The sequence below is a fragment of the Myodes glareolus genome, chromosome 3 (assembly GCF_982192425.1).
Source record: "Myodes glareolus chromosome 3, mMyoGla1.1, whole genome shotgun sequence".
NCBI lineage: Eukaryota > Metazoa > Chordata > Mammalia > Rodentia > Cricetidae > Myodes > Myodes glareolus.
In genome coordinates, this window is record NC_142028.1 from 35,380,096 (window position 1) to 35,403,852 (window position 23,757).

The 23,757-nt window shown below is 48.8% G+C and overlaps 1 protein-coding gene across 4 annotated transcripts in view; it reads right to left on the bottom strand.

Moving 5' to 3' along the window:
• The window catches only part of Ift122 (intraflagellar transport 122), a 75,367-nt gene that overhangs the window by 17,553 nt on the left and 34,057 nt on the right, over positions 1-23,757 (bottom strand). For all 4 annotated transcript variants that reach the window (XM_087904399.1, XM_087904400.1, XM_087904401.1 and 1 more), the window contains 9 exons: positions 23,475-23,666; positions 23,191-23,329; positions 20,780-20,982; positions 19,348-19,485; positions 17,902-18,066; positions 15,487-15,684; positions 9,525-9,665; positions 6,240-6,293; positions 2,383-2,544 (listed from right to left, as the gene is read on the bottom strand). In XM_087904399.1, the coding sequence (XP_087760525.1) occupies positions 2,383-2,544; positions 6,240-6,293; positions 9,525-9,665; positions 15,487-15,684; positions 17,902-18,066; positions 19,348-19,485; positions 20,780-20,982; positions 23,191-23,329; positions 23,475-23,666 (1,392 nt within the window). The remainder of the gene's footprint in view (positions 1-2,382; positions 2,545-6,239; positions 6,294-9,524; positions 9,666-15,486; positions 15,685-17,901; positions 18,067-19,347; positions 19,486-20,779; positions 20,983-23,190; positions 23,330-23,474; positions 23,667-23,757) is intronic.

A 23,757-nucleotide genomic window follows, 5' to 3' on the forward strand; every position in this document is an offset into this window, starting at 1 on the left:
AGGGCTAGGGACCAGCCACTGGTACCTGGCTTGGGCCATTATAAACACACTTTCCTCTCGGCACTGTGATGACATCAGCTCTTCATGTACACAGAGCTGTCCCGCTCAGCTCTCTGTCTGAGGTTAGCAGCAGAGACAGGCGTTGTGAAAGCAGAGAAGAGTCCTTCAGAGGGACTCTGGCAAGCAAGCGCTCAGTGAGATAGCAAAGAGAAAGGCCAAAAAAGCTAAGAGGGGTTACAATGTGAGGCGTCTCCCCAAGAAGACCACACAGGCACACAACTTGCACAACCTCCCTGACAGGAGGCATACCTCCTCAATCCCAGCAGTCAACTTAGAGGCTGTGACTTAATTCAAGCTGAGTCTAAACAGTTCCTCCAAAGCTCAACCAAGTGGGTTTTCAAAGGCCTTTTGGTTCTATGAAGCCAATTTACACGTTATCTGGGACCAGAGCAAAGACTTTGTCCTGGAGTGGACGGAAAGAGGCCGTGCTGAGTGATGAATGAGACTGAACAGGGTTCTCAGGCTCGGTGCTTCTGATAAGGACTCACTACACAGAGTTAAGAGCATTATAATCCCTTTATCACCACATAAACATGTCACTTGTCCGGAAAACATACAATTTATTTGTACGTGGGAATGTAATTTAAAAATTTTCCAAAAACCAGATTGAATCTTGGGAAGCAATTTTCAAGTAAACAAAAACATGCTATGTTAATAAGCACAGTATCTCCCACCCCCAACATAATGCGTGTGTGTGCACACATTTTCCAAATGCAGACTACCAAGCCAGGGTGGGGTGTGTGTGTGTGTGTGTGTGTGTGTGTGTGTGTGTGTGTGTTTGAGATGAAACCAACATACTCAGAACTGTGATCAAAAATTATAGTCAAAACGAGCCCCGAGTATTTACCTTCATGGAGAGCCACGCTAGATGGGGTGTATGTGTGGCTGCACTGCTGGGTGGGAGGCCATGCGCACAGAGTGCAAGTGAACCATGGGAAGAGGCCAAAGCAGGAGGAGGGTGGCCAGGAAGAGGTCTAAGGACACCCACCTTGGAGCCATCTGTGGCCCTTCTACTCTCCTAATCTTTATATTTTGTGTGTGTGATTGCATGAAATGCTGAGATTAAACAGAGGTTTCTCTCATGCTAAGGACCTGCTCTACCACCAAGGCACATCCGTAGATGTGGACATTTACTCTAATGCAGTCACACTCCTCATCTTCTCTCTCTCTCTCTCTCTCTCTCTCTCTCTCTCTCTCTCTCTCTCTTTCCTTCTTTCTTTCTTTCTTAATTTCTCCCCCTCTTCTCTCTCTCTGACAGAGTCTCTCCATGTAGTCCTGACTGTCCTAGAACTCACTCTGTAGATCAGGCTGGCCTTGAACTCATAGAGATCTGCCTGCCTCTTCCTCCTGAGTTTTCACCCACTAGTGGAATGTGGACCCCACAGTCACACTGCACTGTGGATGGTGGACCCCACAGTCACACTGCACTGTGGATGGTGTGGACCCCACAGTCACATTGCACTGTGGATGGTGTGAACCCCAGGGGAAAGAGCATTTCATGTAGTCCTGGATGTGTATGGGTAGGAACTTAGAGGAGGCTAAGGAAGATGAAAGGGCAGGGGAAGCCTAGAGCCCAGATCTGAGGTGTGAAGGAAGAAGCCCCAGGAGTGGTTCAGGGATTCATCCCTGTCTGAAGCAGAAACTGGTCTAACAGAAGGGTAGGAAAAGAACCCAGCACTGGATAAGCACAGACACAGAGATGAACGGGGAAGCCGTCCTCCCTGGGACTCATGAGCTAAGAGACTAGCATTAACAGTCACTGAATAGCTGTGGCTAGGACTTGAGGACTCAATAGGATTTTGAGAGCCTCTTCTGCCACAGCCCAGAAAGGCAGGGATACAGAAGCCCTCCATGGAAGCACCTTACTGTTCCACACCTAAGCTTTAATGCTTGCTGGAGGCTGAGCTGCCGATGCCTGGAGGGCTCTGGCTCTTTAGTGGGGCTCATTCTCATAAAAGTCCATGGGTCTAGGAAGCTCAGGACTGACTCTGAGGTAGGACCACATGGTAGGCCCAGCTTGTCACCAATCTTGGTGGTTCCTGACCCAGGTCTGAGCCATAAACCCTCAGTATCTGGTGACAACATCATGCTGGTATGCTGGCAGGTACCTTGAATGGGCTGTCCCTCTGAAGCTACCTTCAGGGTCAGCTTTCAGTTTTAACCAGGGGCCCTGCAGGTCCTCTTTTATTAATCTACCCACCCTTTTTCTGAGGTCACCACCTTTTTATGTCTGCATCATTGCTTGGACACATGGCCTAAGACACAAGTAAGAGCCTTGAGAACTTCTGGTGGCAGGCTGGGCCCAGGATGTGGTGGGCTTACCTTGGCATACTCGAACATGCAGAGGTCAGTATACATGTCGAGTGCGAGGTTCTCGTGTCCGCTCCTCTTGTACAGTTTGGCAGCCTCGTGGAACTTCCCCTGGTAGGAAAACACATCTGCCAGAAACAGGTCATTGTTGGTCTCGCCCCGCTTCTTCCTCTCCTGGAAAAATTAGAAGCATGGGAAATGGCTTCCACAGTCATGGCAGGAAGCAGCCTGTACAAAGGCTAGCTGCTGCTATTTTGGGCTAAGCCCTTGGGTCTTCCTACTGGAGCCCACACTTGGCTCCTGGGCTGCCATATCTTTCACCTATGTCTCTACTGGGGATGTTCAACAACAAAAGCAGACTTTTTTCAGACCACTGAAGATCAAACAAAAGGCGAACCTTTGTTTGTTCAGTGGAAATTCCACAGGACGGCTTTCCTGGATGCTTGTCCAAGGCAACCACAGGATAGCTTAGACAGTGTGCACTGGCCAGTTGGCAACAGCGTTGCATTCCTAAGACCCCCTTCCCCAAGCCCCAGACACCTGGGTGGCAGAGCTGTGACCCAGAGGAATGGCAGACAAGGACAAAGTGTGGGATTTTTCAACCAAGATGGAGGCCATGAAGTAGGATTACAAGTCTGGCTAAGCCACTGCTTCTAAAAGAAGAGGAGACACTGTGTGTGCTAGCTGCATGTATGTCAACCTGAAATAAGCTCCTCAGTTGAGAAAATGACCCTAACCAGGTGTGAAGGCTCATGCCTTTAATCCCAGCACTTGGGAGGCAGAGGATGGCAGCTCTGTGAGTTCGAGTCCAGCCTGGTCTACAGGGCAAGTCTAGGACAGCCAGGGCTATTACACTGAGAAAGTTTGTCTCAAAAAAAAACAAAACAAACAAACAAAAAACAAAACAAAACAAAGAGAGAGAGAGAGAGTTACAGAGAGAGAGAAAGAGAGAGAGAGAGAGCCCACTAGATTGGCCTGCAGGCAAGCCTGGGGTGTGTTTTTATGGTTGATGTGTGTGTGTGAAGGGGGTATGGCTCTCTCTGGGTGGTGGCATCCCAGGGCTATGCTTCTGGGTGCTATAAGAAAGCAGGTTAAGAGACAGGCAGTGGTGGCACAGACCTTTAATCCCAGCACTTGGGAGGCAGAAGCAGATCTACAGAGCAAGTTTCAGGACAGGCAAGGCTGCACAGACAGACCCTGTCTTAAAAGCAAAACAAGACAGACAGACAGACAGACAGAAAGACAGACAGACAGACAGACAGACAGACAGACAGAAAGAAAGAAAGAAAGAAAGAAAGAAAGAAAGAAAAGAAGAAAGAAAGAGAGAAAGAAAGAAAGAAAGAAAGAGAGAAAGAAAGAAAAAAAGAGAGAAAGAAAGAAAAAGGGAGAGAGGGAGGGAGGGAAGAAGGGAGGGAGGGAGGAAGGAAAGAAGAAAGAAAAGAAGGAAGGAAAGAAGAAAGAAAGAAAGAAAGAAAGAAAGAAAGAAAGAAAGAAAGAAAGAAAGAAAGCAAGCAGCTGAGCAAGCTATAAGTAGTTCTTTTTCACGGTCTTTATTTCAGCTCCTATCACCAAGCCCCTGATCTATTTGAATCCTGCTCTACTGCCCTCAGTGATGGACTGGGATGTGGATGGAGCCATAGGCTGAAATAAACCCTTTCCTTTCCAAGTTGCTTTTGTTTAGGGCGTCTTATCAGAGCACAGAAGCCCTAACTAGGACTTCACACAGGAAACCTCTACTGCTCTCAGTGACCCTAGCATCACCAAGTACTGCAGTGAAGGAAGGGGAGATGTGAGTTGAGTCAGGCACAGTCAAGGTCACACAAATCTCGCTCTTCATGTCCCATGATTCCACCTTCTGAAGCAAGGGATGGTCCCTAACACACCCCTGTGTGAACATACATGTGCGCATGTGAGAGCATGCACACTGAGCAGTGATGAGGCTGGAGAGGGGCATCCGCACACACCTTCCCTGTGTGGGGACACCCGTGAGTCTACAGCGCCAGTATCTGTCAACACTTGCCAGCACTCGGCCCCTCAGCCCCAGCAGTTGCTTTTGCTTGTTTTCTATCAAGTGTATCACAGGAGGAAGATGAGACATGGAATCAAACTCCTAGACAAGCTGGTGGAAGTCTCAGCAGCTGGAGACAACATGCCTCACCAGTGACAGAAATAATTTTTTAAACCTTCACATAGTGCAGGCTAATCAACCAAATATGCTGACATCTTAAACTTGTGAGTGACTTAAACTCTTGTAGGGAGGTAGGTGTCAGCCAGTGTGGGGTGGAGGCCACAGAAGAACATGGCACAAGGACTGTCAACAAGGGCAGACTATTCTGCCACCATGCTATCACCACAGGAACCCACTGAGGTACACAACTCCCTGGTCAATGCTGGCTATCCAGAAGCCAGAAGCCAAGGTCTCAGGACAGTCACAACAGATCACCTGAACACACTCTGCTCTTCCCCAGAGACAGTCCGTCAACACACTTCTCAGCTCAGAGGGCACTAGCAGAGGTTAAACCTTTTGAACTAAGTGAGGCATCACAAGGATTGAGAGTTCACTCTCACAGAGGCCAGCTACCTTTGTGCAAAGAAAAGTGATGTTCTGTAGCTTTGCATGAAGATTCCAAGGACTTAGTTGTTAACACCAAGCACCATCCCTGAGCCAGCAGCTCGGGACAATGGCACCCAGCCAGACCTTGTCCACCTGTGTGAGAAGACACTGACAGTAGACGACCTGCTGGGTAGAAGGAGGCAGGGAAGGTTCACAAGTGGCAAGTGGGGACCAAGCCTGAGTTTCAGCTAAGTCTTTGAACACATCCCCTCAAGGATATGTGCCATCCTCTCCTAACTTCCCTTTCTTCAAACCACTGAACAGGGCTGGCGACACTAGCACCTGCTTCACTGTACTAAGGACCTCATGCCTAACGTCACACCTCGGCTGCACACAAACACTCAACAAACAGCTAACATCTTGTAGCCTCCCCTTTTCTCAGCTCTACTTGCTGGTTCCCACCCCCACCCCCGTAGAAGGCTGGGTTCTGCACAAGGCTAGGTCCTGCACAATGTTGGGTCTGGCACAAGGTTTGGTCCTGCACAAGGCTGGGGTCCACATCAAGTATTTTCTCTGCTGAACGGAGTTAAAGGGGCAGGACATTTGCAATTTCATCACTGCTTCCAACTGAGAGCTCAAATGTGTCTCACGTTCCCTTAGCCTCACAATAAATCTGTTCAGAAGAAAAAATATGTATGCCTTTTTACAGATAGTCAGACAGCAATGGAATACACAGAAATTAAAAATAGTGTCTTCCATCACCCATAAATGGTGCAGTCAGAACCAGATTCTTCAGCCCATCACAGGCCGTCTGGGCAGGAGGATGGCTTGCTAGGTCTCAAAGCAACTTAGGAGCATCTGGGAAATGCTTCATTCACTGGCAGATTGCTTGAGTCCAGGAATATGGCAACAGTCATGCCCAGAGAGGCATATCACATCGCAAGAGCCTGACTCTGCCTCACAGACACACTAGGAAATGATAGACCACCATCTTGGTTTTTCAAGACAGGGTTTCTCTGTGTAGCCCTGGCTGTCCTAGAACTCACTCTGTAGACCAAGCTGGCCTCGAACTCAGAGATGTGCCTGCCTCTGCCTCTGCCTCCCAGGTGCTGGGATTAAAGGTGAGCACCACCATTGCCAGTATATAGACCCTATTTTAGGAACAAGGAATCAAGGATTAAAAGAGACCCAATCCTTCTGCCTCATTTAGCTACCCAGTAACTGGCCACTCTATCCCCCAGAACAGATCATAAGGCCTGTGTTCCCAAGTCCTCAGGACTACTGGCCCCTGAATCCAGAGAAGGAAGATGGTTACCTCAATACTGCTGATCAGCTCTAGGTATCGAAGGTCCTGGACCCTGGTAAAGGCCTATGGGAAGAGAAAAGAATAGAGTCATCAGCCTTCTTGTTCTCCACAGGCTGGTGGGGGTGGGAGCACTCAAGCTCTAGAAAGAAAGCCAGCAAGCAGGGGAGGGAAGCCTGATTCATCACTGTGTGCTTGGGAGGTGTGCCACCCAGCGAGGCGCAGCCTGTCTTCATCTCGAGGATTAGTCCTTACAAAGAACTGTAAAGAAGTCCTGGGAGCATCAATCATTTTGGGATTAGGTAAAACAGAACTATGATCCCGTAGTCTGCAGTGGAACCCCTTGCCAGACACTGCTCATAATGGAAAGGCAGGCTGGGCTGATTCCAGTCAATGGCGTCTGCAGAGAAGGCAAGACACAGAGACAAGAGCCTGCACGCTTATACCTGTGACTTGGATAGGAAGCAACAGACAGCTCTGCTAACCCAATGGTGCTTCACACACGGGGCACAGAGGGTACACAGGGAGAGGGGGACGGCAGGGAATGATCTTCCAGTCTCTAGAAAGAAAGCTTGCGTGTGAAACGTGAACACGCACCGTCTGCTTAGACCACGGTAGAGGTAGACTTCTAATGCGTGCATTTATGGAAGGCTGTGAAGCCAGGCAGAGCGGTGCCAGTGAAGCGCCTTTTGCTGCTTTCAGGTACCACAAGGGGCTTAGGGAACTGACCTTCATGTGCTCTGCCGGCAACATTTCCACCCAGCTGTGCTTTCTGTGCTGTCCACATGAAATGGACTGACACATGCCCCGAGCAGCAGCTCCTAGGCCATTATGGTTTAGAATGCACAACAGCCCTTGGCTCCTGCAAGGCACCCTCTGTGGTAGAAGAACTGGGGGGAGTGATCAAGTCATCCGGCTTCCGGCTCCCTTGCAGATGACCACAGTGCGATTTCACCCTCTTGCCCTACAGAGCCAGAATCTATTCAGAGGCCGGGGACACAGGATTTCACGTGGCCTCTGTCCTCTCCCTAGTTCAGGGGTTCACAGTGGAAAGGGGAAGCTGGGCAGATTAAACAGAGAGCTAAATCTCCCTGAGCCAAGAGCTGCACAAGCTTGAGGGAATACCCTAGAGACAACACTTCCTGTCTGAGCATGGGCAGCAGCAGACTGCAGGATTAGGCAAAGCACTGCCCAGGAGGGATCTGGCAAGTGGCTTTCTTTCTGAAACAGGGACTTATTCTGCTGCCTAGGCTGGCCTTGGACTCCTGCGCTCAGGGGCTCTTCCTGTTTCAGCCCTGAGACACTGGGGTGACAGTGCCCAGCACTTGGATTTTCCTGAAGAACTAACAGGCTAAAGGTGTCTCAGGCAGCAGTAGATGAGGGCCCAGCAGGACTATTCAAAGGTCCGACAAGCTGCCTTCCTCATCTGTGTTTCCTGAAACTAGTACAGAAATCAGTCCCTGGTGCTGGGCAGAGTAGAAAAAGGAGACTCAGGTCCCAGTCAAGTTTTGAGCCCAGTGCAGGACCTTGAGCCTATTTCCTTCCTGCCTTTTGGCTCCAGCTACCTTCGTTATGGTCAGGCAAGAGAGGCCCTCTCCAAGAGTCTTTGTGGTTCTGGCCACTGTATCCGTGAACTTGATAAATATGCCGCTGACATCCTTCAGCCCTGATATACCGCAGAGTCACGGCGCTCCTCGGAGTGGTCAGTCACAAGACTGTGAACAACTTCCACAGAGGGAAGTGGGGAGCAGGGAACAGAAGCAGCTGGCAGCACTAAGCAGCTCTTCGGTGCCATCTAGTGGGGACATCTCTCTAGGCCAGGTCCTTCCCTCCACATGTCTAAGTACTGAGTGACTGACACCTAGGGGAGAGGACAGTCAGGGATTCAGGGTTAAGATAAAACACTGGTCAAGGTCTGTGGTCAAAGCCATACACCTTTCCTACACAGCAGGCTGCCCACAAGCAGTGTACACACAACTGTCATTTGTCAACCACTCTAACAAAGAGCCCGGTGCTCTGAAACGATCGTGTCTGTTCTCAGCGTTCTGGGATGCAGGGTAGGTAGGAACTGAATCAAAGGGTATGGCCCAGTTTCGGTTCCCTCTGCTTAGACATCCGCTCTGCCACTGAAGGGGCCATGTGCTGGGTGGTACAGGGCAATACTACATGAAAAGGGACAGCCTAGAGGGACACAATTCCTTCCTGGTCACAATGCTGGCATTTCCGAGAGGGGCAGGAGAAGCGAGTTCCTCCAGGAGAAGCCTCGCCTCTCCCGAGTCCCCAAAGCCTTAGTCTAATACGGATTGATCTACAAACATGCAGGCAGTTATTGAGGAGGCTTATTTTTCCTCGTGTGCTGTGTACTGAACCAGGGCCTTGTACACACGCCCCAGTGCTCTGCCTCCAGTTCTGTGTATGATTGGCGTTTGTGCAGCCACTCCAAACTACCCTTTACCAAGCCTATGGAGGCCTCAAGAGTGAGCTCGAAATGAAAGAGACTATGCATTTTCACACCCCATTTTAGAACAGAGGCAGGGAGACCAGGCTGAGAGAAAATGTAGGAACAGCTCTGAGACATGGGCTGGCTCCACCGTCCTGTTTCACAGGAGGTGGGCACCCACATATGTCCGCAGGTCCCTCAACACCGGCAGCCTGGGCAAAAGGAGGCTCTCTACTTGGCTATGGGAGAAGAGGCAGGGAAAGAGCATGAGGGAGAGGCTGGAAGTCAGTCTTTCTCCCTCAGTCCTCAGATGGAAACACATCTGGGAGCCTTCGTCTGCCTAGACAAGGTTAACTGCTTTAATCAACTAGACCGGAAGTGACAGTCTGAGTCACTCGGGGAGGCTGTGGGAATCAGAGGCTGACCACCTCGTTTGCACTAAGCTGGTGCTAACAACAATGGTGGGGTCATTAGTGGCTGTTGTTCAGACCCAGCCTAAGGGACACTTGATGACTGAATGTCTGTCATGCCCAGGCTTTTATCTTTATATAAATGAGCACTACCAAGACTGACAGCCAGAGTCAACCAGATGTTTTACTGCATTATCTGCTTGAAATCTTCCCAACTTTGTGAGGACAGGGCCTGGTCCTCCAGAGCCCTCCAGAGGAAGAACCTTGGGAGGGTTGCTCCTGCCAGGCCCACAGTGAAGGGGTGACTGAGGAGAGACCAGAGCTCAGGGCAGTCTGACTTCAGAGCCCATTACAGGCAGTTCCTGTCCCTCCAGTGTTATCTGGATCCCTTCTGCCTCAAGAGACCCTCCAAGGACAAATTCTGGCTCACACAGACGAGATGCGCACCTTCTTTGCAGTTTCAAACTCAAGTCCTTCTAGAGCTTCCATGGCCAGTTCACGCCAGTCAGTGTCTGTCACTCCCAAACAGGCAATCTGGTAGGCTTCTCTGAACATTTTCCTATCGAGGTACTGGTACATCGGAGCAGACTGTGGGAGAAAGTTAATAATCTGTTCAGAACACTGGAAAGAGTCAGGTTCCAAGAAGGCCTACTTCCAGATGTTCAGAGTATTATCACAGGAAGCGCCTACCTCAGCCCTCAACCATCAGTCTGCACCTTTACAGCCTCGCCGGCCCACCTGGGTGCCACCCTTTCCTGCTGGGTCAGCACTCCCAACACACACTTCTGGCTGCCATCTGCCCACCCCTTCCCTGAGTCTACCTGACCATAACATGTCACCTTCTCTGGGAAGGATCTATCCACCCCCACAGGGAAATGCCTTGTTGGTCTTGTAAAGCTCGGCTAACAGTCCCTCCTGGAAACTCTTCCCTGCTTTCTTGTGTCCCAAGAGAAGCTGTCTGAGCTGGCTCTGGCTTCTGTGTACTGCATCCTAATTCCACGTGGCTCTGAGGTGAAGCCCTGCACACCCTGTGGTGACAGCAGGCCCTCCATCCCAGGCCAGAGGAATGAGTCATGTGACTGGAAAGGAGACATCTGGGGAGGCCTCTTCTCAGAGGAACTGAATCTGAAAAGGGTGCAAATATGGGATTTGCTCCAGACAAGACCCTGAGTTCTCTGGTGCTGAAGACCAAGCTGCCCAGCTAAGAATATTTACAAGCATGCCCTAATGACTTCTTTTTTTCAAGGTTATAAAAAAACTTTGCAGTTGTCCAAACAGCCCCATGTAAGGAGGTATTACCTCTGGTGACACCTAGGACAGGCAGGCCCTACAGGACACTTGACTTGCCTGAGGTCACAGACCTAGCAAATTAAAAGCTAGAAGCTAGAGCAATAGGTGACCTGATATTCCTGGTCTTGTGCTCCTTTTTGCCATGTGTGTGTGTGTGTGTGTGTGTGTGTGTGTGTGTGTATCTATATATGCATGCACATGCATTTACACACATCAGACTAAAGCTAAGCTGGGCTTAGCATCTTTGGCAATAAAAGATCCTGTCTTGATATAAAGCTATCAATACGCTTCAGGGACCCACACCTCCCTTCTGGGTTCCTGGGCAGTAGGGAACAATCAGCCAGTACCTTTGTGCTAATGTGCACATTTCCAAACGTGAACTTGGAAATGCTATTTTCTCCATTTGGGGTCTTTATCTTTGACATTTCCGCTCCTCTTTTTTTATTAACTTCAAAATTAAAAGAAACCTTTTTCCTTTCAAGCCAGTCTACCCTCTGACAGCAAGATACAACTGTTCCCGGGGGGTTATTTTTCCTGTGCACCACACTATCCACTTCCCCTTACTGTAGGGAAGCAGCTGGCCACAGAGCCTGGCCCAGCCACATCCTAGCCAGGTGCCCCCTAGGGAAACATGCTACCTTCTATTTAGAGACTCTGCCCACTCACACTACTGTGGGCTGATGAGGCGCCCAGCTCCTGGGACACAGCTTTCGTACCTCCTTGAAGCTTTCTCAACCTCCACCCACTCTGCCCCCACAATGAGCTCATTTTCTAGACTCTCATACTCTTTGGTCCACTTTAGTTCTATTTTGTGGCTTTTGCTGTTTCATGACTGTCTGTAATAAAAAGGAATAATAACAGGAATTGGGACAGGCAAAACCTGAAAATGGCTGTAATTAACCCCGTTTCACAGTGGCAAAGCCTGTAGTCTCGGCTGCTCTGGAGGTAGAGGTGGGAGGATTGCTTTAACCCTGGAGTTCAAGACCAGCCCGGGCAACAAGGCAAGCATCTGTCTCAAGTAAAACAACACACACACACACACACACACACACACACACACCATTACCCCCATTATATAGAAAAGAAATGAGGCTCCAGAGAGAGATATAAGGGGTTCAGACGCAGTTGGGCCTGGTTTCAGGGCCAGAACCCAAAGCTAGGGTTCTTTTTCCCAAGCTGCAGAACTTCTGCTATGCTGACTGTTCCATGACAAGGAGACTTGGAAACACAGCAGGGGATGAGCTGGTGGACGGGTCACATGGGCAGGGAGGCACAACCCGAGTGAAGGTTCGAGAAACTTACTAACGGACCAGTCCCCTCTGAGCACTCCTTATCTGGCTGCTGTACTCCAAGCATGACGTGACGGAGCACAACTGGGCTTGCTGTCCTACTTGGCAGCTCGGACACAACAATTCTTGCACAAGATGATACAAATTTCGAAAGGAAACCAAGGAAAAAATCCCAAGAGCAAAAATGGGGCTTTCTGCCTGGTCTGGAGGCCCAAACCGCAAGACGACTGGAGGCAGAGGCGACAGATAAACAGCCTTTGTCTCAGATCGCCTTTCCCAATGCTTGGCAGCTCTGGCCTGCTACATCAGCAGGAAGGCTGGCTGCAACCTACAGAGACTTTGGCTACTGAATCTTGAGGCCCTGGCAGAGGGAGCCCCGGCAGCCCCTCTGGCTCCTCTTGGCTGGCCAGAATCGGCGAGCAGCAACTGCATTTACTTTTGAGGTTAAGATGGCAGTCTGAGGAGAAAACCTTTGAAGAAGCGAGGTCTTTTCGGCATAGATGAGGAAGAATGGGGCTTTGCACATGTGGTGCTGGAGTCTGGGGTGCTGATGGGGAGTAGGTAAGGACGGCAAGGCAAAAGTCCAGCAGGCATCATCTGCTCCCACAGCCACCCTGCTGCCATCTCTCATGCTTCCTCTCTTCTGCTGCTGACTCACATCGGAATTCACTGCCATTGCTTGAATACTCGCTATGATCAGGAGCTGCTGTGGATACTGCTGCTATAACCTCTGAAGCAGCAGGCTAACAAGCGCCTTCCTGGCTTTAGAGTAGGCGGAGTTTGTAAGTGCAGGCCAGGTGTGTGTAGGCAGGCAGTCTAACAGAGTCAAGAAGAAAGGCAGTCTAGAAAGTCTGAACAGTTTTCAGTGTATGGGGCCTTTGGCCCAGCAATTACACTTCTTGTAATTTATACTAAGTCAGAACAGATACTAGGAAGACACCCATTGTTCACAAAAGCAGAAGCTTTGGGCAGCCAGGTTTAGTGGCGCACTCCTTTAATCTCAGCACTCAGAGGCAAAGACAGGTGGAACTCTGTGGGTTTGAGACCAGCCTGGTCTACATAGTTCCAGGGCAGCATGGCCAATAATGAGACCCTGTCTCCCAAAAACAAAAAGAAAGTAAAAGGTTGTAGATAGTACAAATGTCCAACAGCAGTGCTGGTGGAGCAGCTGGGCCATCCATGTGACAGAAGTGCTGTGTCCACTACCAACAACACTGGGCACACGGCAGGGAGCATGGGAGCTTGGGGCAGGAAGGTGCTCAGGCTGCATGATGAAGCACACAAACTGTATTGCAGTCATGCACCTACGGGGAACTGTGCAACAAACACAAGAAATCACTTGTCATTTCTCACACGGATACGTGAGCCTACGATCATCTGTTTAAAAATCCGGGTGAAAGATGTTCGCTGACATGGCACGACATTTCCAGTCGAGCTGAGCAAAAATCTCACTAAAGGATTAGTAAGTAGGGCCTTTGGTTTTGGCAACTATATTTTACTGTTAGTGGTTTTTTTGTTTTGTTTTGTTTTGTTTTAAGAAAATGTCTTGTGTGCGCCCTAGGCTGCCCCTAAACTTGAAATCCTACTGCCCCAGCCCCAAAGTGCTGAGATTATAGACATAGGCTACTATGCTAGGTGAGATCGCTAGTTTATGGCCAATGGTTCATCAAAGGGATGGGTCTGGAATAACTGAATGTCAGGTAAAAAGAGGATAGCAGGAGGCTGGCAAGATGGCTCAAAAAGTAAAAGGACGTGTTGCACAAATCTGATAACCTAGTCAATTTCCAGGGCCAACAATGAGAGGAACAACTCCCAAAAGTTGTCCCGGGACCTTCACAGACACAGGCACTCACACATGTAGACACACACACTAACAAACTTCTCAACATTTTAAAACACAAGATGGCATAAAATGATTAAAAGCCCCATTCTCTTGCTAATGGTCCATAATCAGTACAGTACACACAACAATATGTCTGGGGTCTGGTGAGAGGGCTCAGTGGTTCAGAGAGGGCCCAAATCACATTCTTGACACCCATGTGAGGTGTCTTACAACACCCTGAAACTCCGATTCCATGTGCAGCAGCACACGTGTGTGTGTATATATGCATGCACACATGCATACACGCACACACACTTTAAAAAAGCAAATATTCTCTTGAAGATGGGATGCTGTGGTCCAAGTTTCTCCTTAGTGCTTGTGCTGGTTTTATGATTGTTCTATAAGGAGTGTCACTCACTTCAGGGACAAGCAGATAGGCAGCTAGGGCAGTGGTAACTAGGTCAGCCACCAGATGGGCTGTCTGGATTCTTCAGTCTGTTTCTGCCTTCCCAATTCTATGACTCCATACTTTCACCCCTGTCTCTAGCTGGCCTCCTCTGGATGCAGGGGACTATGCAGGGTCCCGTGTGCCCGCTCTGGTCCACAGTCCTCAGTCCCTACTCTACCTAGTCTCCTCTCATACACAGCATCACCACTCATGCACTTAGGTGTCCACCCTGTTGGACCTGCCACTAACGCAGTACTGAATACTGCTGACACAAAGCAGCAGGAAGGGAAAAAGAGCACTAACGGGCGTGCTGGTCAGATTTATGTCAACTTGACACAAACTATCATCATCTGAGAGGACAAAAGATCAATGAAATGATTCCTAATGATATCCTGCTATATTCACAGGATCGGTGCCTAGCCCAGTCATCATCAGGGAGGTTTCCTCTGGCAGCTGATGGGAACAGATACAGAGACTCACAGGCAAACATTAGATGGAGCTTGGGGAACTCCACAGAAGAGGGAGGAAAGATCGTGGGAGCCAGAGGGGTTGAGGACACCAGGAGAACACAAAATCAACTAAGCAGGGCTCATATGGGCTCACAGAGACTGTAGCGGCAGAGTCTGCATGGGTCGGCACCAGGCCCTCTGCATGTATATGTGGTTCTTTAGCTTGGGTTTGTTGTTGTTGTTGTTGTTAGACTCCTAACAACGGAAGTGGTGGTGTCTCTGACTCTTTTGTCTACTCATGGGACCTTTTTTTCTCTTAGTGGTTGCCTTATCCAGTTTTTATATGAGGGTCTATGTTTAGTCTTATTGCATCTTGTTACACTGAGTTTGGTTAAATCTCTGGGAAGCCTGCTCTTTTCTGAAGGTAAATGGAGAAACAGTGGATCTGGGGAAGAGGGAAGGTGAAGGGGGGATGGGGGAGATCGAGAGGAGGGGAAGGAGGGAGAGAAGAATGGAAAAAAATCTCAAAATAGATACAGATCTCAGCAGTCAAATGAAGTCCTAGCAACATTAAGACACACTGAAAAGAAAAAAAGAAAAAGAAAAAATGTCTCCATAAGATCCGGCTGTAGGCCAGCCTGTAGTGACTGATGAGGGAGGGACCAGCCCACTGTGGATGATGCCATCTCTGGGCTAGTGGTCCTGAGTTCTCTAAGAAAATAGGCTGAGGAAGCCACGTGGAGCAAGCCAGTAAGCAGCACCCCCCACAGTGACTTCTACATCAGCTCTTGCCCCTGTTTGAGTTCCTGTCCTGGCTTCCTTCAGTGATAGACCACATGTAGATATGTAAGCCAAATAAACCCTCTCCTCCCCAACTTGCTTTTGGGTCATGGCATTTGTCACAGCAACAAAAACCCTAATTAAGACAATGGGGCTGAGCTCTTTGTCCTGAAACACATGGCTACACAGTTAGGGCACAACACTTCCAAGACCACAGCACCTGTGACATCACTAATTCCATACTTCCTTTCTCCCTCTCTTTGCAGCTGTTAGCACCAGTCTGACCATTGTGTTCTGTGTGTCCTACAGTTTGAAAAAAATGACAGGTTACCTGTGGCACCTCCACGGCAGACATAGAGAAGACGTGAAGGCAGAAAATTTTGGAGCCATTGTAGCCAACCACGAACCCTTGCAGCTTCTGCTGGTGCACCGGGAAGGTGCTGGCTTTGATGTTGAGGTAGCCTCCTCCGGAGAAGCAAAGCATGTCCTCACACTGGGTGTTCCAGGCCACACTATTGGCATTTGGTTCCTGAGGGACAAAGGCCTGTAAGGCTCTGGCATACTCCTACCCCCATCTTACAGCCTGCATTGTGCTGAGGTTCAGAAGAGAAGGGATGAGACAAACCCCTCTACGTACTGATAGCGTGATAGAATTTTTTGACATACGTTATTTTCAAAATTATTATCCCTTCCCTATTTTAATCACTCCACTGTAAGTAGAAATTCAACAAGGTAGGATTCCATTTCTACTAAAGGAAGAGGGTAGGGTGCTGCTCTGTGGCAGTGATTCCCAGCACACACAGACACACACACACCCACAGACAACCCTACCTACAGAGGAAGGAGGCTGAAAGGGTTACCCCTGAAGATTAACACAGTGATTGCTTTTGAATGAATGGAATTGGAAGGGATTTCTATTTTCTTTGGACACCCCCCCCCCATTGCTTCTCTCATTTCTTTGGTCATGAACATCCATTGTTTTTTATAATAAAGCAAAAGAATGGGGAGTTCTTTTCAAAATTAGAAAATAATAAACTGTCTCTGTATTAACATTCTCACACTAAAAACAGTCGTGCTGGGAGGTGCCCTCTCCACTGTTCTGCCCAGCCCGGAAGCCTGGGTCAAGCAGAGGCTCATTCCTCTCTGCCTACAACAGTGGTTCTCAAAAACCCTTTGGCAAGCCTCTATCTCCAAAAAATATTTACATTACGATCTATAACAGTAACAAAATTAGAGTTATGAAGTAGCAGCAAGAATAATGTTATGTTGGGGGTGACCACAACATGAGGAACTGTATTAAAGGGTCACAGTATTAGGAAGGTTGAGAACCACTGGCCTACACTCTTCTCTTAATGAGAGAAGTTGGTAGCTTTCACGTGAAGAGACAAATGCAGTGGGTAAAGTACTAGGAACTGTATGTCTCCTGGCAAGACCCAAGAGCCACCTACACTAGTCCCCCGGAAAAGCCACAATAAGGGCAAAGAGCCATACACCTTCCCAGTCTCTACACAGGACACACTGAGAGGCCTGTTAACCACCTCCAGGTCCAGACAGAAGCAGTACTGACTTTGGGGAGAAGGGTGACATACAGGCCTAGTCATGACCAACACTGAGCACATAATGGCATCTTGTGTGCTTCTGTGTTGTTTCTGCGGTAATTCTATGAGAAGGTAACTTCCAGCTTCATGTTAGCATGGGCAGGGAATGTGGCTCAGTTATCATGCATAGGCCCTGGGTCTGATCTCAGCACAGTAGAAGTCAGGTGTGGTGGTGCACATCGCTAGCCCCAGTACTAAGGACATGGAGGTAGAGGATCTTCCTCAAGTTTATCTTCAGCTCTATATAAAGAGAGCTAGAGGCCAGCCTGAGCTATGATGAGACTCTGTCTTAAAAAAGAAAAGTTTCATGTTAGTCACAGGTGAAACTGAGACTCACAGAGGTCCATGAACCCAGCGCAGTCCAAGGACAATGGACATATGTTCTTTCCCTAAACCCTCTGCTTCCTCTGTGACATGAAGTGCTAATAATTGAAGTAATTTTGGAAGCTAATGGCAGCCAAGTATCCCTCTCCAACTGACTGGGGAAAGTCAAGCACTCCTACCCTGCTGGTTCTGTTGCCAAGGACAAGGAAGGCCTTGGAAGAGCATCCATGTACATTCATGGCATTGGGAAACCCTGCAAGGAGAAACCAGAGAGCAGAGGCTCCAGACTCAGGGGTCCTCACTTCACATAAATAAGCTCTGACCATTTGCAATTTCCCAAAGAGTCCAAGATCAGCCGTGGCTTGGCAGGAAGCCCACTAGGTGCTGGGTAGTCTTCAGAGTACTCACTGACACACTTCTTCCAGGCATAGGACCAGGGTGTGGAAACAAGCCATCCCAATGATCCATGCAGCCACTGTGCTACAGCACCCTGTGGAGTAAGCTGAGGGTGAGCCCTCCACCTGCCCTTCTGAGTGTGCCCTAGGCACTGGTAGGAAATGGCGGTCCTGGGTAAGGGAGTCACAGACTTCATCAAAAGAATCACCACCACACATTAACCTGGCCACCAGACTCATCACCAACACCTCCAATACTGTTTATACACTTCTGTGAAAAATGTGTTACTGGCAAGGAAACAGGTGCTAAGGAGGCTGGCCTGGACACCGGTTCCCTGGAGCTTCCTCCCAGACGGGGCTGGGTACCTTCTTGCACGACTGGGAAGCTCAGTCCTGTTCTAAGGACTGTGTCTCTATTTAGGACTTCACCTGAAAGAGCAACTCCTTCGTATGGATGTCATACACCAAGCACGTGTCATTTTCATCCACCACAGCCAACTTGTTCCGGGAGGCACTCATATCCAAGCAGCGCACGGCTGTGGCCTGCTTCAGCAGGACAATGGCAAAGAGATTGTCCACAAAGATCTTCAGGATCTGGCGAAATTTCAGAGAAATAAGTGTGAGTCACCATGGCAACCAGACTCTGGACCACTGCCAGGCTGTTGGCGTCCAATGTGTTCTACAAGAACAACACCCACTAACTCCTCCAGAAGCTGTGTGCAGAGAAAAGACTCATTAAATAAAGCAGGGTGTGTGGGGGAAGGGGGTATCATCCTTAAGAGACCAGAAGAATGGTTCATCGGAGGTCACTGAAGCAACAACAGGCCTGAGACATGCCAAAATCACTCTAATGTCTCTGTGGACTGGGAACATTTTTTAATGACACTGCTCAAACTGCTGGGTAGGGGACCCATCCACAAACACAGGAAGGGCTACTGTAAACACAGGCGAGACATCTGGTATAGAGTAATAATGACGCTGATGCTGACAGCTGCCATTCACTGACACCCCTGTCCTGTTTTTGACAGCCCTGGGAAGACACAGTATTGTCCTTATTTGGAAAACGTGAGCCCAGAGAGCAAACTGATCTGCCCAGTGCCATAGAGCCAGTGAGAAGCTAAGAAAGATTATGGTCCCAGGTTAACCTGATCCCAAATCATGTTTTCAGCCTCACATGAGACCTGACAGCTGACTGAGAGGGGACAAACTGTCCCCCACTTGGGCACTACTGCTTGACAGCTCCCACTGATCTCATGCTCCGCAACTTCCGTCCCCAGCAAAGACCTGACAAGCCTCAGCCACGAGCCATCTGCTACACAGCTTGGCTCTCAGGCTAATGCAGTTATATTTTCACTTTCAAATTTCTATGTAGCCCACATAGAACTTTTCTTATTTTGAGCAAAGAATGCAGATGAACACACACACACACACACACACAAAAAAAACCTGTTCAACTTTCATATAGCCTAGATTTCCTAATCCATTTGTCCAAACACTTCATTTCTTTTAGCTTCTAGTAACAGCCTAAGCACTAGGACTATCTAGGACCCAGGTGGGGTACTGGTTAATCCATGCACTGCCTAATAGGGCTCTGACCTCATGAACAATCTTTGCCTGCCTCTCCAGCAATCCACTAAAGCTGTGGCTCCAACAAATCCAACCTTTAGGGTGACCTTAAGCCCACTAATCCCTGCTACGTGCAGCCGCGGCGCCAACTGCCAGGTGTGAGAATGCTGCGAGGCTGAAGCCCACAGACTGAAGCTATCTGCATGGAAGTAAATTCCAAGCTGTCCACAGCCCAGCTCAGGTCATCCCAGACAGGGAACCTGCACCTGTCTTGGGTAAGAAGCTGGGCGGTAGCATGGGGAGACTCACCTGGCCGTTTTTCAGGCCCACCAACAGACCTTCCCTTCCAGCAGGGCCACCGATCACCTTGATGTACCGAATGAGAGACTCCATCTGCCACTCCCTTTCCTTCACTCCGCTGAAGGACAGGCACTGCAGTCGTTTCTCCTAGGAAGCAACCCAGGCTCAGCATGGAGGGTCAGAGAATGCCTGCTCCCAGCCCTCTTGAGGAAACCTTTCAACACCATTAGCAGTGATCTGGCCCGACTCTCCCCCATGCTGTGAGCTCATCTTCACCAGAATGGCTTCCCTGGGAGCCACCTTTAACATGGACCAGAGGCTTGGAGTCCACAACTGTTCTCCATCTTGGGGTAGCCCTAAGTGGCAGGCAGCTCGAGACTCTCACATATTTTGATACTAGTTTTACATTGGTTCCTAAAGGATTTCTTCCTTTTTATAGTTTCCTACAGGTCTGGGCAAGATTAGGTCCACCTACAGTGGGGTTTTTCTCGACTTCTTTCCAAAACTCATCTTGGCACTGACCTAGAGACTTTTAGAAATCTACATTAAGAAAAGAATTTTCTTTGGGGAAAAAAAAAAACTCCTAAGAGACTTTGGGGGGATAGCACAGGTCTGCAGTTCCAAAGACTCTTGAGGCTGGGCAAGAGCACTGCAAGTTCAAGGTTTGCCCAGGCTACAGGCTGAGTTCAAGGCCACCATGGTAAACTTAGTGAAACCCAATCTCAAAATAAAAAGTAATAAAAAGGTGGGGGGGGGGGCAGGATGGGGGGGGTGCACGTCTTTAATTCCAGTGCTTGAGAGGCAGAAGCAGGTGAATCTCTGTGAGTTCAAGGCCAGCCTGGTGTACAGAGCGAGTTCCAGGACAGTCAGTGCTACCCAGAGAAACCCTATCTTGAAAAATCAATATCAGTATGTGTGTGTGCATACACACACACACACACACACACACACACACACACATATATATTAATCTATTTTATAAAGGTGGTGGGGAGAGAAGAGATTGGGGATGTGGCTTAATTGTAGAGGACTTACCTACTGTAGGCAAGGCCCTGGGTTCAATTTCTAATACCTCAAGAGAAAAAAAAAGGAAAGAACTATCTCAGGAGGTAAAACTTTTGCTTGTAAAAATTTATCCTAGATCAGTGTGACACATCCTCAACTCAGCATTCAGGAGGTGGAGGTGGGGATCAAAAATCTGAAGCCAGATTGAGCAACTTAGTAAAGCACAATCTCAAAAAAATCAAAAACAAGAACAAATAAACCTTCATCGTGTAGGATAACTTACAATACATCTAATCCCAGTACAAAACAAAATGTTCCACAGTACAAAATCATTCCAGATATGAACTTCATCTCTCTAAAAACTGATTCAGCTAGATATCAATACAGTTACAGCTCTGAGGTGGGCACCTGCCCTGGGCAGGGGCCAGCTGCCCACCTGGCACAGGATGATGTGGTCGGCACACACCACCAGCAGGTTGCACTCAAACTTCTTGACGATTTTCTCCTTCACCCGGTAGTGCATGTCCACTGAGTCGTCTGAGTACAGCTCATAGATGAGGATCTTCTCTGGCAGCTGGATAGCCAATCGATTTTTGTAGATGGCAATTTTCTTGACAAGCTCTCTGCACTTAATCCGAACTGTCAAAGGGCGGGGGAAAAAGACTCTAGCAAAAGGTTGTTAAGTAAGGTGAAAGGCAGAGAAATTAAAAGCCATCATTTATTTATTTAATGCTTCTGACAATTAAAGTAAGACACTCATTAAAAAGTCTTTCCCTGGGCTGGAAAGGAAGCTCAGGGTTGGAGCACTGCTGCTCTCATGGAGACTAAGTTTGGTTCACAGTCCCACATGGAGCCGCACCTGTAACTTCAGCTCTTGGTGATCTGTTGCCCTCCTTTGACCTCCTCTGGCACTGCACATAGAAGGTACATGGCCATGTACAGGCACTCAGACATACACATAAGGTAAAAGTAAATAAATCTTTAAAAAATTTCCCAGAATGCCTGCCAAGTGCATGGGGTCCAGAGCTGCATATGGTACAATCTGTGCAGCCCAAAGCTAGGCAGTCAATGCCACCACCACTTGTTCTATCCCCCTGCACACCGAAGGCCCTACTGATCAGAAGCCCACCATAATGACAATTTCACAGCTGGCCACACCCCTGCAACCTTTCTGACCACAGGGAGACTTCCATGAGGTAGGCTCTGCCTCTCTACAGACCAACTGGGGTAAACAACCCAAACAGGACACTGCTGAGCAGTCTCAGTGGCTATAGTCCCACCACCTAGAAGGAATTTTCAAAACACAGAACTAGCCAGGCAAGGCAAAAGAAGCCAAACTGAATCTGCAGGATGGCCCCAAGCCTGGACCTCTATGCAAAGACATCTGGCCATATCTGGCTAGCCGCATCCAGACAGCACATGTGGTCAGCACATCCACATACGAATGCAGCAGGATGGAACTACTAACCAGCAGAGCTACTTAGCTGAACAGAAGGGGACTGTCAGAGTTTAGACCATGTGAGCTGGATTCCAGTGGTGGTTAGAATGAAAATGGCCCCTATAGACTCATAAGGAGAGACATTATTGGAGGTGTGGCCTTGCTGGAGTAGGTGTGGCCTTGATGGAGGAAGTGTGCCACAGGGGGTGGGCTTTGAGATTTCAGATACTCAAGCTGGACCCAGTATCACTTTTTTCCTGCTGCCTGCTGATCCAATGTAGAGCTCTCAGCTTCTTCTCCAGTGCCATATCTGCTTGCACACCACCAAGGTTCCCACCACAATGATAATGAACTGAAGCTCTGAACCTGAAACCCAGCCCGAATCAAATGTTTTACACGAGATGCTGTGGTCACGGCATCTCTTCACAGCAAGAGAAACCCTAACTAAGACAGTCCCTGATCTCTGACCAAGCCGGAGACTATCCACTGCCCTACTTATCTAGCAGAAGAACCTACCAAGAGACAGACAGAAGCTGAGGGGAAAGTATGCCAAAATTGCTCTGACCAGAAAGGGTAAAGGATGTGGGAAGACCTTCTGTATATGTGTTGGCCAATGAATAAAGAAGTTCTTTGGCCTGTGGCAGGGCAGAATAGAGTTAAGTGGGAAAACTAAACTGAATGCTGGCAGAAAGAAGGCAGAGAAAAAGAGGCCCTAGATAGCAGCCATAGGAAACAGACACAAGCTGCCAGCCGGAACCTTGCTGGTAAACCACGAGCCTCGTGATGAAATATAAAATACTAGAAATGGGTTAATTTAAGATGTAAGAGCTAGTTCAAAGTATGCTTAAGCTATTGGCCAAACAGTATCGCAAATAATATAGTTTCTGTGTGATTATTTTGGGTCTGGGCAGTGAGGAATGAAGAAGCAGTCTCTGTCTACAGGTAACGGTCCACAAAGCCCCATGCAGGTCAGTCATCACAGCTCTCATTTGTCAGCTTCTGCGCCTCAAGGAGTCCATTTGTCCATTTATACCTTGGAATTATTTGTAAAATGTAGTTAAGTTGGTACTTTGTGGTGGGTGCTTTTTTTATGTTTGTTTTGACAGGTTTTATTGCTTTTGCTAGATCCTCAAAGAGATCTGCATCCTCTTTCCACTGCCAAAAGCTAAAGCAAGACCAGGAGATGCCAGGCAGTGGTGACACACACCCTTAATCCCAGCACTCAGAAGGCAGAGGTAGGCGGATCTCTGTGAGTTTGAGGCCGGCCTGGTCTACAGAATGAGTTACAGGACTGGCAGAGCTGTAACACAAAGGGCAGGGGGACACTTCCTACTATTTTGTGTGTCCTATCACCAGCCCATGCGCACCCTTGGCTAGTGTCTATAAGCAGAGGCAAGCCTGCCTCGTACCCTTCTGCTCCGTGATCAGGTGCTGGACGATGACATCCGTCATGCTGTCCCTGTAGGCATACCGGTCCTTGTAGAGCCCGTGGACTGTGCTGAAGATGAGCTGGTAGAAGGAAATGGTGCCATCCTGGCAGCCTACCACCTGTTCAGAAGACAGCTATCAATATCAGGCTGGGAGGAGAAGCAGCCCACCCCCCATGAGGAGCGATGACCAAGCTCTGCCTGGCTGACCTGATGCTCGGGGCCTGTTCTAGAAAGGCTCTGCAGGAAGAACTTCCTCTGCTTACCACATAGTTGGAGTCAGGTTTCACTCTACAGGTCCACACCCAGGAGTTCTGCTCCCCAACGGTCCCCAGTCGTACTCCATCCTTGGTGAAAAGAGACACCTGCTTGTCTGAACCCCCCACCAAAATGTACTCTCCTTTGGTGAAGTAACTGATGCAGCAGGGGTCAAAGTTCAGTGGCCGATCCTTTCCAATCTGAGGAAAGAGAGGATACACCAAGTGAAAGACCATTCCTGAATCCCAGTAAGGGCTTCCTCATCATCATAAGTGAGGAAGGAGGAGTGGT